Raw genomic sequence first — 13,333 nt, forward strand, 5'->3', positions numbered from 1 at the left:
CACAGCCTCTCCACAGCAGGATGTCTCTAAACCCCACACAGCGGCAGGTACAGAGGAGGCGGCTGGGAAGTGTGGGAAGATAAAGGAGAGAGAGGCTGGCACTCAAACCAAGGCCTCTGGCTGGGAGGTCACCTTCTTTGTCATTCCCTGTCCATGAACAGCTCCCAGGGCACGGGCTTTCACCACACTTGGATTCATGACTTCTCCAACTACCTGGCTTCCTAATATTTACTACTCCCCACACAGATCCTTTACTCTGACGTCCCCCCGACCCCCTCTTGAAAGGACTTTGCTTCTCTACTCTCTTCCTCCTTCCAAATCTCAGCTAGCCTCACTGTAAAATTACTCAAAGGCTATCCTTTATACAACACCTTTCCATTCCTGCTTCTGGATATTTCCTCTTCTTTTTCTGTATTGTCAAAGAACATTAGGCGAACTTTGATTAAATCATTTGTCACTTTCTGTCTTGGGCTGTAATAAAACACCATAACTCTCCTCAGATTCCTTAATAGGTAAGAAACACTTTTAGAGGTAAGACGAATGTTTTCTTCTAACATCACAGAGTACTCTTCTGCAGTAACATGCACTTGGCTGTTTTCCACACAGAGTACATTTTCCTTCAAAAGCTAAGACTTCAACTTGCTTTTTCCTTATTTCATCTACTTAGAAGAGAATATCCCCTATTTTCTATCTATCCCAAACTAATCTCCTACATAAATCCTTTTTAAAACATTCAGCCTGGCTGCCTCTTTGTATCTCTTCCCACAATGTGGTGTTTAAAGATATCAGTCTGGAGCCTGGATTCTAATTCAGTCCTGCAATCGATTAGTTATTACGGGAAAATACTTAACATTAAGCTGTGTCTTAATTTCCTAATGTGGAAATCATAATAGGATCTACTTCACAGGGCTATGATTTTTTTGTAAGGATGAAATGAGTTAATTCTTGTGAAGTACATAAAATAGTGCTGCCATATCATAAACACTCAATAAAAGTTAGTCACCTTTTCAAGTTCTCTCTCATGGTTATAAACCACCATTTGGCAATGATTACTTCCCAATTGGTGACATATGTTCTATTGTCGATAGAAATTTAAATTTAAATCAAGCGTTATCCATGGGTTTTTAATTGGCGCATCTTACTTAAATAAACTGCAATCATCCTGAGCATTTGAGAACTTTGATTATTGAGCATATTCTACATGCCAATAACTTGGCTAAGTGCTTTCTATAAATATTTCATTCATTACACACAATAACAGTACAAGATAGTTATTATTTCTATATTATAGATAAAACAAAAACTAAAGGGATAAAGAGTATTTGCTCAAGCTTTCTAAGTTAGTTTGTATAAGAGGTAGGGCACTCTTTTGTATCCAAAGACACTTTTTACTTAGTCCCTATATCCTGATTAGGTAGATATTCATTAACACAGTTATCATCCACATTCTATTTTCTTTATTGATATATATTTTGTCACAGTAATATTTAAAGCATTCATCTTTAGAAGCTTTTTAATTTTAATATATTCTAAACACAGACCTCATTTTTCCATTTTAACATGCTTTATAAAAAAAATGTACCTTAGACTCCAATATAAACCCTCATCCTACTGTAATGACCAAGAGCACTATAAATTTTTACTGTATTCTAATAACTGGAGATTTTTGTCATTTTTTTGTTTTGTTTTACTATTCTCTGTGCATGTGTGCCAATCTCCATCATTTTATGTTTAGTTTTACTGTGATACCTTTTGGGATTAATGCTTATTCTATAGTGAATTTAATAGTGTTGAAAGAAATGCAAGAGAGCATTTGCTCCACAAATTTGTTTTACCATGGTGGGAAGTGGGGCTCAGGCTAATGGTGGGCATTATATTGCTCAGCTTGCCACGGGCACAGAAGGGATGAGAACCAGACTTCTTTATTCCCACTCATGTGTTCACTTAATAACTAAGCTACATGCCACCTGCGTACAAACAAAGGCCATGTTTTTCATATCACCACCTCCCCCCATCCCCTGTGTGCCTTTGGATGAATACCCTTAGTTTACCTTTCATTATGGATTCCCAAATAGGAGGCAAAGCAAATATTTGAAGAAGTAAAAACCCTGTGCAACTTCCCCGCCTTGAAGGATTTACTCATACTGCTCCTCAAATATCTTATCTACAGGTCCCTAAGCAGCTACTCAAAGTGTGGTCGTTCTCAGAGGGGTTGCCAACTAACAAAAGCTTACTACCCTGTTCGAGACAAGATCAGAAGCAGAGAAGCAGTGTTTAGAAACTACTGTAGCAATGTAAAAGATGAAGACTTTTTGTGGTAGTGCTAGTGATTAAACCCAGGGACTCATAAATGGCAGCAAGTACTCTAGCACTTAGCTATCTAATCCCACTCCCAATCCCCTTTTGAGACAAGTCTTACTAAGTTGCTCATTTGGGCCTCAAACTTGCAATTTTCCTCTCTCAACCTCCTGAAGTGCTAGGATTACACAGGCATGCCCCATTACACCTAGCTAAGTAAAATATTATTATTCTTTATCTCAAATTAATGGTAAGACTTGTTCTTTCATTCCAATAGATTGGGAGGGAAACAGTCTTCACCACACAAAAGCTAAGAGTCATTGGTTTAAAAGGGCTGGCAGGGATAAGGGGAAAAAATGAGAACCAAGACCTGTCATGTAAAGGTACAAGATCCTAATGATGAAAGTAACTGTACTGTATGCCTAAAATGTACCAATAAACTCAATGAGAAAAAAACAAAACAAAACAAAACCCCCCCCCCAAAACAAAAACAAAATTAAAAAAATACATAAAAGGGCTGGGTGCAAGTTCTCTTAATCCTTTTTATAAAGCATTTCTGTTGCTCCTGACAGAACTTTAAAAATCTGTGACAATGGACTTTGATCTTATGTGTCTTATCACTTTTCTATCTAAAGTAGCATTTTTGTGTGTGTTTGTCTTACCCCTTTGAATCATTGCAACTTCCATCACAAATTATATGCCCACTGCACCTCCACAACTGGCATGTAACTCATAAACTTGTACTTACGCGGAGAAAGGATTACCTGTTCAGGTTACTTGCCATTTTGAAGAGGGAAGAAGTTAAAAACACCAAAAAAAAAAAAAATAAATCTTTGAACTCAGATGGGGAAAGAATTGAGAATGTAGAGCTCAGGAAATTCTCAATTCCAATTTTAGACATTAATCTTTAGGTCAGTCTGAAAGCTGAACATATACAATCGTGCTAGTTTTCCTAATGGAAATCTCAAGAGTTGTCAAATATGATCTTAAATTGAAATTTGCATCTCCAAGAAGTCTAAGGAACTCTGAGATCATAGTATAAGTTATACAGCTAACCCATAGCTAACAGTCTTCCAATAAAAATTCCAGGCCTGATCCGGGTGTGTGTGTGTGTGTGTGTGTGTGTGTACCTACCATCTCTCACACTCAAAAACAGTGGAGCCCATCATGCTCCCCATTACCCAGTAATGCAAATTGAACAGGTCATGTACTTCAAAAGTCACCTCTAGTCCCCACTCACCAAAATATTCATCAGCAGGGGGATTTTCCATGTCATAGAGCATCTTTTTGGTCAGGTGCTCCAGCTCATCTTCTGGGCGGAAGGAAGGAGGAGGAAGAGATGGAGGCCCCATAGGCCCTGTGTGTCCACCCTGAAAAATAGAAAGCTCATTATCTTTTCGTTTGAGTCTAGACATCAACCAGGGCAATCAGCATGAGTCGGGCATGTTTGCACTGGGAAAGGAAAACGCACTGGACTTGTTTATTTGGAGACCTGGGTATTAGATTAACATTTGTGCCTTATTCAGTGTCTAACCTTGGACATATCTCTTCATTCATTTCTTTATCTAAATGAACCATCACCTGGGCTTTAGGAATCCACATCTCCAACAGGGAATCTATGTCATTTGACATTTGCCAAGCTGTTACTTTGTATCATTTGTGGATTTATTGAAAAGATGAATAAATTGAAGCTTTTCCTCTGAAAGACTTCATGGTCAAGATGAAGGCATGCATGGCATGTTAATAAAAATGAAGCAGCTATCGAAATTGCACAATGAAGGCACTAGGATGGACCTCTCAAAGGGCCTTGGAGGAAAGCTTCCTGTGTAAAGGAAACAAAGGAGAGAGGAAATATGCAGGTAAAAGTTGTTTTCAAAACAGGCACCACGAGGGGCTTCTGACATTTATGTGTTTCTGGACATACGTAAAGTATGAGATGAGAAATGAGGTGAATCTAATAACATCAGATAAGGAGTTCAGAGAATAAAGGACTTCTGTTCCAGTTAAAGAAGGGATTTTTCCCTGGAGGTAGATTCTTATGGGACTTTTAATTTCTGAGTTTATTGCTTTATTTTATAGCAGGAAATTTTACTATTGCAATCAAGGAAACAGCATTTTTTGGATGATGATAACAACAGTGGATATGACAAAGATCCCGGAATCAGCTTCCAACCTAAGTCAAATGGGAGGTTCCAAGAACGGCAAAAGGTCAGAGTTGAGCAGCAGTTTAGTGTGAGTGGGCAAAGCCACTGTGGCTCTGTGTTTAAGTGTGGAGTGGTGGAGAGAGAGGATGCCTGAGGGAATCCCTGCCCTGTCATGCTGAGGTGTTTAGGGCTTTTCTGTGAGTCAGGAGCCCCTGAGTAACACCATGGCCAACTCACAAAATCTGATAAGCTAAACAAATTCCTAGTGGTAGAAAATGGCTTCTATAAAAATGCATAGAGAGTTTATTTAAAATTTTTAGTAGTTCACACAGGGAACATATCTGTATGTTCTCAGGAACATCAAGGAAGTAGAAACTATAATAAGGCATTTTAGCTTGGAGATGATCTAATTCAATTTGGGGAGTTCTTTCTGGAGTGTATGGAGAATGGGAGACCTGTAAGATTGGAATGAGATGAGGATTTGTGGCCAGAGATAGTCAAACGATATATATACTCAACTACGACCCTAACTTGGTGTCCTTGGACAAGCCTGTAAACTTTATGTCATACTCCTTTCTGTACACTGGGCTTGCCAGTGCACGCCGCAGTGTGTGATAATTAAGGTGACATAGCTGCACTTCATGCTATATAGAACTCCTTTCGGACTGCTGCAATGAAGGGTTTCTCTTTAACTCTCCTAACAGGCTTCTACGAGAGGACATCATCCCACTGCAGCTAGCAAAATAAAAAAAGTGAGGACAAGGAAGTGAACTATATCTTTTTTTCCAGGCTTGCAATAAAAGGAGAGCGTGAGCCCAAAGTATGGTATCATCTGAATTCAAATTCCATATGTTTTACCAAATACTGTTTCCCTTAGAGCAATGCTAGAAACATATGAACTCTTGCTTGGGACAGCAATGGCACCAGCTATTTCAATGAAGTGAATAACTATTAAAGAACGCTTGATAATTCTTTTCTACTCTTAAGGCAAACCCACAGAAAATGGACACATTTGTTATTTTCTAAAGCTACATGTGTATCTGACTCACTTTCAACATAAACAAAGGGGGCACGAAATTCAGACTCTACTCTTTGCTCTTACATTTCAAATAGAGGTCTAATTGGTAAGTGCTGACATTGTCAGTATTTCATAGATTTAAAAAAAGTATCATTCTTTTTACTCTCCAAATAATCCTTCTTATTTGTGTGCCATGTTGTTTCTGAAATAACAAATTTGGAAAGGCTCATCTCTCTAGATTCTATTCTATATACAGATACTCCTCAAATCAGGATGGAAATATACCCTGATAAACGCATGATTAGTCAGACAGGCCTTTAAGGTGCCCACACTATGAATATCACAGACAGCTACCCAGTACACTGCAGAGTATCGGGTGTTCGTTAACCCTTGCATCTTGGGGCTTAGCTGGAGCTAGAGCTGCATGCCAGGGCCCAGGATCTTGAACCAGAATATCACCCCAGAAAAGAACAAGATGACACTACGGGAGTATGGTTCTACTGAGTATCTCTTTCACATCACAGAAGTCTAAATTCATTAGTGGAACCATGGTGGTTGTGGACCATCTGTAATACTGATCATTGATTTCTGGTACTGTGATGAGGAAAGGCCCCAAAAGATCACTTCTCAGTGTTTCTGACCTCCACTTTTTTCAGGACTCTCCCTATATACTACTTAATGCCTGTCATAAATATAAGGGAAAATACAAGATTCTTCAGTTAGGGTGTTTCTGATAACAAGGAAGATATCCTAGGACTTCCTTCCGGTGTTCACTTCCATAAGGAGTACTTTAGCACTTTTCTCACCCTTCCCCATGTCTTCAGGACGTATCACAGCTCTGCCCAACTTTTTTCTTTCTCTGTACCGGGGATCAAACTCAGGACCTTCTGCTTGTGAGGCAAGTGGCAGAATCACTGAGCTAAATCTCCGGGCCTCCAACTCATTTTTAATGAGCAAGTTTTTGCGTAATATAATGGAAATTTTGGAGGGGGCGCTACAAGTAGATGATTTGTGTTTTCATTTTTATTCCCTCAGAAGCAGAAATGTAGATGACAGCAGCCACATTCTCACCGAGGAATAACGATTCCTCATTTTGCAGGACCCTTTGCAAGGTGCACACGCCCACACCTATAATCTCAAAGGCTCTGCATGGTGCACGATCCTGTTTCATGGGTGAGGTGGTGGAGCTTAAGGGTGTCAGTGAGCAGCCCCATGCACAGAGCCACTTCGGAGAATTTGGCAGGACCCTGAGGGAAAGCAGGTGTGCCCACCTGGGGGGATCTGTGATGCTATAATGCTGGGCAGGGACCTGACAGCACTGTCTCCCAGCAGTCTGGCACGATGGCTCTGTGCAAATATGGATTTGAGTCACCTGACTGTTATGTGAGGCAAGATTTTTAAAATTTCTGAGTGGAGGTTTACTGCTCCCTACCAAGCAATGCCATTTTGAAACATGTATGAACAAAGCTTTTAGGCTTTTCTAAGAAAACAGTTCATATAAATATCAATATTAATCACTAACATAAATGTCTCTGAAACATCTGAATCTCCTAGAAAAGGCAAAAACAACAGTGTGAGCCACAGGTCAGTTATCAACAATAGATTTCAGAGGATTCCCTCAACATTATCTTAACATACTTTTGCTTAGAGACTGCCAAGTGCTGAAAACTATAAATACAAAATCAAATTATTTAAAGTTTCTGCTTCTGAAAATAAACTACTTAGGAAGAAAAAGAGGTGAAAATAGATAATTAAAAATGTAAGCAGTAAGCGGTGTTAAGATCAGTGTTGTGAGACGGAGGAAGGACAGAAAGGGACAACCTCTTAGCTTGATTTAAAGTATAAGCCGTAATTTTCAAGAAAGAAAAGAGACGGAGGAAACAAGAATAAAGCGAAGCAGGGAAATAGGGTAGAAGGAAGGAAGGAGGAAGTAAACAGACATTCCACAACCAGAGCATATGAAACAGCAAAATAGTTAGAAAATAGAGGAGAAACCGCAAGGACTAGGCTGGAGAGGCTGTTTCAGAAAACAAAAAATGTAAAACGCTTCAAAATGATGGTTACCTTTATTAAAGTCATGCTTCTGAAATAAGCCTATTGGCAAACATCTTCTTACACCACAGCCATGTAAACATGCAATCAGACATCATGGAATTTCTGAGCAATTTACTGGCTGATGTGTCTTAGAAAATCTGTGGAGTTTATTCAGGATGGCAGACATAGCTGCTAACTACTGACCAAATTTGTATTCTTCTTCTTTCTGAGCTCGACTACATTTCTCATTTTGTCTTTGCAGTTGGATGGAACCATCTGAGCAACAAGAAGGTGACAGCTTGTGGCCTGAGTTACCATGTGGAGGAAAACCTTCCACTCACCAGGCCAAACAGCCTCAACTACCACAGGAGGGGGCTGGAGAAGATCAAAGGCTCATGGTTGAAAGCCATTGGAAAGTGAGTCGTTTTTATTCTTTCTACTAATACATTTTTGCATTTTTCTTTCGCTACAGTAAGATAATGCACTTTTCAGTTATCTGCAACTTGTTCTTCTTTGAGTTGGTTCCTTCTTCTTAAGGGCTCAGAAGGTGGTCATTCAAGGGAACACTTAATAAGATGCAAAGTTTGCAGGCCTAGTCCTTGCTAAATGCTATAGACGGGGTGTGCATTATGGAGGACTTGTTTCTGTAAACAAAATAAACACACACAGAATCCTTGGGGAGCAAGGAAATGCCACCAGATTAGTAATCACACAAATAGCAAGATCCATCCCGTCTATGACACTTTATGTCACTGGATCTGTTTTATATACAATGTAAGCGATTTCTGTACTATTACATAGTTTTAGGAGACCCATTTAAAATCTCTTTAATTGTATCGCTGCCTTTAACTTACTCAGGGACTTATATCATTTCCATTTCCTGAGCCTCAGTTTCTTTACTGTGAAATGGTATTGTCAATGATTCCTTTGGTGCTAGTCTATCAGATTTCTGTGTCCACAATATGGAAGGTACATGTCATTACCAATCTTTACAGTGAAATCACAGATTGCATTTACAGGTACTTTGTCATCTGCAAAAACAGACATGTGCTGAGTAAGTGGAAACCTCATTATTACAGAGATTTCCATTTACAAGAGGACGTAAACCACTTGTCAGCATCCTTTGAAACATCAGAACTCCATTCACCATTCTGATTCTGAGTAAGCAGTGGGCAGCTCCCAGGGCTTCTGCAGTCTGCTGAACTTTCACTACACTTGGGTTATGAAATCAAGACTATGTCTTAGCCATTTGATCCTTCCTCACCTCTTGCTTGGGTAGAAAAGGAAAAATTCCATCATCCTTTCCAAAGACAAAAGGCAAGAATAGCAAACAGGCTGCACTTAGATTCAAAGCACTCCCAGAACATCACACCACCTTGAATCTTCGTCCTTATCCACAATGTTACTCCTCAAACATATGCACTACGCTGTAAAGCGTGTACTTGGTATCTGTAACCATATCAGCCTCTGGAATTACTCGGATAGTGACCTTGCTGTGGGGCGTTTTTCTTTCCAGAGTTCCTCTCTGCTGGTGATTGCCTAGTTACACAGTGCTGGATAATTCAAACTTAGTGCCACTCTGCACCTTACCAGAAAAGCACAGCCCAGACTGATAAAACACTGGGAAAAGGCAGCCAAACTATTCAGAAAGATTACATGATAATGAATACTCTATCACTCTGGGAACCAGAGATGCTCATTTTTCTTGTCCATTTGCAATGATGTGCAAGATATTCCTTCTCTCGGAGGAAAAATGACTTCAATTACGTGTTTTTGAAAAAAGAAACATTGAAATTACCTTCTTTTCAAAAGGTAGAATTAGCCCCATTTTAGAGCTGAAAAGCTGCCGGCAAAGTATATTTCTGATATTCCCCCCACCCGCCATTTAAGCTTTGTCAAATTTGCAGTTTCCGGTGGCTGCTTCTACTTCCTGACTCACTGAATATCACACAGTTCAAACAGCTGGAGCGCCCCTTCTGATCAAGGGAGAGGGTTTGCTGGATACCTGTCCAATTTCAGGTGAAAAGCAATGGGCTACAGAGGAGTCAGGGAGCAGGGACGGGAGAATCAGAAATCCTTACTGCACATTCCTCACAGCTTCAATGAAGTAGAAAAGCATGTTCTTGGTTCTTCTACTCACAAGTTCCATTTTCTTGAAGAATGAATGGTAAAAGTGCAAAGAGGAAGACTCCAAAATGCTGGCATGAAAAGTTTTACTCCAGTCTTGAAACTCATTTAAATCAGTGTTCAACTTTGAAAAGCTTGATTTTCTAACAATCTTCACTGTCTCATCTTCCCTCTTGCATGCCATGAGCTGACAGCTCTGTCACCTTTCTTTAGCGAAATTTGGATGAGTCCATGTTAGACAATGCACTGGTACCGATGCTACCCAGCTTGGGAGACAAGAAGTAGGACAGAGAAGAGCAGTAGGGGTCCCGGATCTCCCCGGTAAAGGAATGCCCGATCAGAACCCTCTCGCTCACCTCATCCACATTGCCCACTTCCCTGTTCCGTCCCCCTATCACCTCCTCCAGCCAGACTCTCCTGATGGATCATGTGTGTGATCTCTGCAGCTCTCTCAATTGATCTGCAGGAGGCTAAGAGAAGCTGTTTCCATACTACTGTGGCTAAACCAACACACCTTCCCCTTGTAATTAGGCTATATGTATGTTATGTACAGAAATTTGGTATGAAGACAGGCAGGAGTGTTACAGGACACTGGGTCCATTGGTTAGCTTCACCTCTACAAGACTGGTGACACAAAAGTTTGATGAATTGAATTAACTGTTTTTCCTTGTTGTATTTCCAAAGGAAACCACATCTTAGCCTCCACTAGCATCTAGCACTGACCTTCCCTAGGAAGACATTTCATCTTTGTTTGGCTGCTTGAATCAATGCAAAATCTAGCTGCTGCAATGCTGGGAATGCAGGCCTTACCACAGTGTGCAACTGTCTATGCACAATTCCATACAAATGTCCTTCATCTGGAGCAACACTTTCAACAAAAGTCTGCCAAACAGATACCACAATGTTTGGCTTTAGCTCTGCCCGTGGCTCTAATCCCACTGTCTATTAAAAAATTGAGGTTTCCCCATCTCTTTTGTTAAATGTTTAGATTGTTTCAAAAATTTTGATATTATCATGTTAAAAATCTGGGGGGTATTAAAATAGTACATCTGATAAGTACAAATGTATAAAAATACATATGTAAGACTGCTTATATGTATGTATAAAAATCCCAGATACTAGAAGGAAATATACCAAAATGTTAATGAGGCTTATGTCAGGATAGTGGGATTATGAGTAATTTATCGGTTTCTTTGTAATTTTAAATTATCTGAATAGAACACAGTTTAAAAAGTAGTTGTTCTTTGAGAATAACAAGCATGCTTTTGAAAAGATGAGGGTCTAGTCTTTTCTTCAGTAATTTCAGAACAAAGTGAGGGGAGGATGGAGAGCCCAAAGTGTGGACAAGTAGAAAAAAAAAAGTGAAGGCACCTAGATTTTCAGTCTTATATTCACAGAAACACTTTCCTACTGTACAAGCTGTTTCTATCTAGTGGGATTGACAGATGCCTGAACGTGACATGAGACACTGAAATAACATGCAAATCAGTTTTCAGTTTTAATATGCAAATAGGGTGCTTGGCACATCACTTTCCATGGCTGAGGTAAATTTCTGTTTCTGAGTTTTTCGTGGAAAATGCAAACCAGCAAACAAATGGTTAACTCCCCACATTTCACCTAATGCAAGGTGGTTTTCATTTGAGTCAGAGGGGTTCTTGCTCAGTAATCCACCAGCAAGGGGATGTAAAAGAAGGGCTTGTGCTTTGTTCAATGAGAAGGCTGCCCTCTGCCAACAGGTTGCCTGCTGGCAAATGCACTGAGTGTATTGGATGTTAAGGCCTCAGCAGGGAGGCAGGTACAATGCTTAGGTGAGAATAATAGAATAAAGATTTGTTTGACCTGTGAAAAATCAAATCAAATTGGCTCAACACAGTGGGAAGATGAGTTTTTGGCCAGAGACAGAGGAAGTAGTCCAAAATCCTTGTTTCTCAGGTTTCAAGAAGTATAGAAAACTACAGCTTTTGGCTAGGTCTATATTAAATTACTCACAAATACTAGTAATTAATTAGGCTTTAATATAATTATGAAAATGAGTGGAATGTAGCTAGTTGAGGGAATTTATAAGCCAGCCAGGAAACCAAGGCATATGGGAAGAAATAAAAGAACAAAGCAAAAAAACCCAAAATGCTAATTATAGTCAGTATGACATCTACACTTAAAGAGTCTAGGGTAGTGATGGCAAGCCTTAAAGAGCTGCTAATGATACAAACAGCCTGCTGTGGCATATGTGCCATAGGCTTGCCGTCACTGGTCTAGGTTGTAGGTTCTCCTTGCTGTGTTCAAATCCCACATCCAGTACTCACCAGTTGTGAGACTCAAGGACAAGAGATTCATGTAACTAATTATTAGTTGCTTCAAATATAAGAGTTCAACAGAACCAGAGATGGCCCATGGAATCCATTTACTTCCTGCCCTAATTTAGAAATTTAGATTATCTCTAAAGGTATATCATCTTGCATGAATATGAAATGTAGCTCAATGGGTGATATGGATTCAAAAGAAAAAGATGTTTTTGTGGGCTGCAGTATACTGAAATCATGCCAAAAGGATAAAGGGTTTTAATTAGGACTTGAGGAGAGACAGAATTCAGAGGAGGAAGTAGGATTTGTCTCCACCAGATTAAAATCCCTTCATATTTCTTTGCTCTTTTATTATCTATAAGGAATCCTAATACAACAATTCCTCTTTTTTCCCGCTCTGTCTTTCTTTACCTCTATTCCTCTGTTTTTTTTTGGTACTGGGAATTGAACTCCAGTCCCTGTGAGGCAGGCGGCGGCACCACTGAGCTACAATCCCCGGCTCTCTATTCCTCTTTTCTGTCCATCTTTCCTTTCATATGAAGGAATAAACTGAGCTAATAGCTCATGAAGACACAATGTCAAGTGTCTTAGCCAAAATCACACCCATACCAAGTGGCAGAGTCAGGAGTTGAGTCAGGACAGTCTTCTGAGCCGAGCTCAGTGTTTTTCCACTAATTTACAGCCACATCTATATATTCATTTAGAAATAGGAAACTTACATGATCTATCATAAAGGTTAATCAAGACAGTCAACCTCACTGATTAAAGCATGATGCTAATTATACCAGAGGTTGGAGACTAATGCGGCCCTTCTTACTTTCAGAAACACTGATTGTGGTGTAATGGAGAAAGTGTAGGCTTTGGAGGCAGAAAAAACTGGTTCAAATAGCAAGTTGTACGACTTATTTTGAATAACATTTCACACGATTTTAAAGAACTTGTCTTAGCTTTATATCCTGGATCTGTAAATGGGATTGCAGGGCCAGGCAGGGGAGGGGGAATAGTTGTCTTCATTTCAGAAACACTATGAGCAACACCTATGGTGGTACATGCATGCACTGGTATTTAACAGGGGCTCACAACTATTGCATTAAATGATCACACACAGTCTGTCAAATATGAGCTATGGATGTCTTTCAAACGTAGCAAGAAGGTGATGAGAGAATATGAATGACTTAGTGTCATTCATCAACACTGCGGCAGAGGCAAAGAAAAATCATGCTCAATACTAAATCTGAAGCACCATTAGCATTTACTGTTTCTAACTGATCACCAGTATACAATTAATACAGTAGCAATCCTATGGAAGTCGATAATTCCTTTTCATGAATTCTGAAAGATGGAAATGCTGTAGTGTTTCATTTACATATTTATTGATCTATAATTTCCGATACTGAAAGTGATTAAGGTAC

General features: G+C 39.6%; 1 protein-coding gene across 13 annotated transcripts in view; it reads right to left on the reverse strand.

The window, feature by feature from the left end:
- The window catches only part of Lpp (LIM domain containing preferred translocation partner in lipoma), a 612,241-nt gene that overhangs the window by 142,742 nt on the left and 456,166 nt on the right, over positions 1-13,333 (reverse strand). For all 13 annotated transcript variants that reach the window (XM_010624126.3, XM_010624129.2, XM_010624124.2 and 10 more), the window contains one exon: positions 3,539-3,668. In XM_010624126.3, the coding sequence (XP_010622428.1) occupies positions 3,539-3,668 (130 nt within the window). The remainder of the gene's footprint in view (positions 1-3,538; positions 3,669-13,333) is intronic.

This window comes from Fukomys damarensis, unplaced genomic scaffold (assembly GCF_012274545.1).
Source record: "Fukomys damarensis isolate Sample0158 unplaced genomic scaffold, DMR_v1.0_HiC HiC_scaffold_12, whole genome shotgun sequence".
NCBI lineage: Eukaryota > Metazoa > Chordata > Mammalia > Rodentia > Bathyergidae > Fukomys > Fukomys damarensis.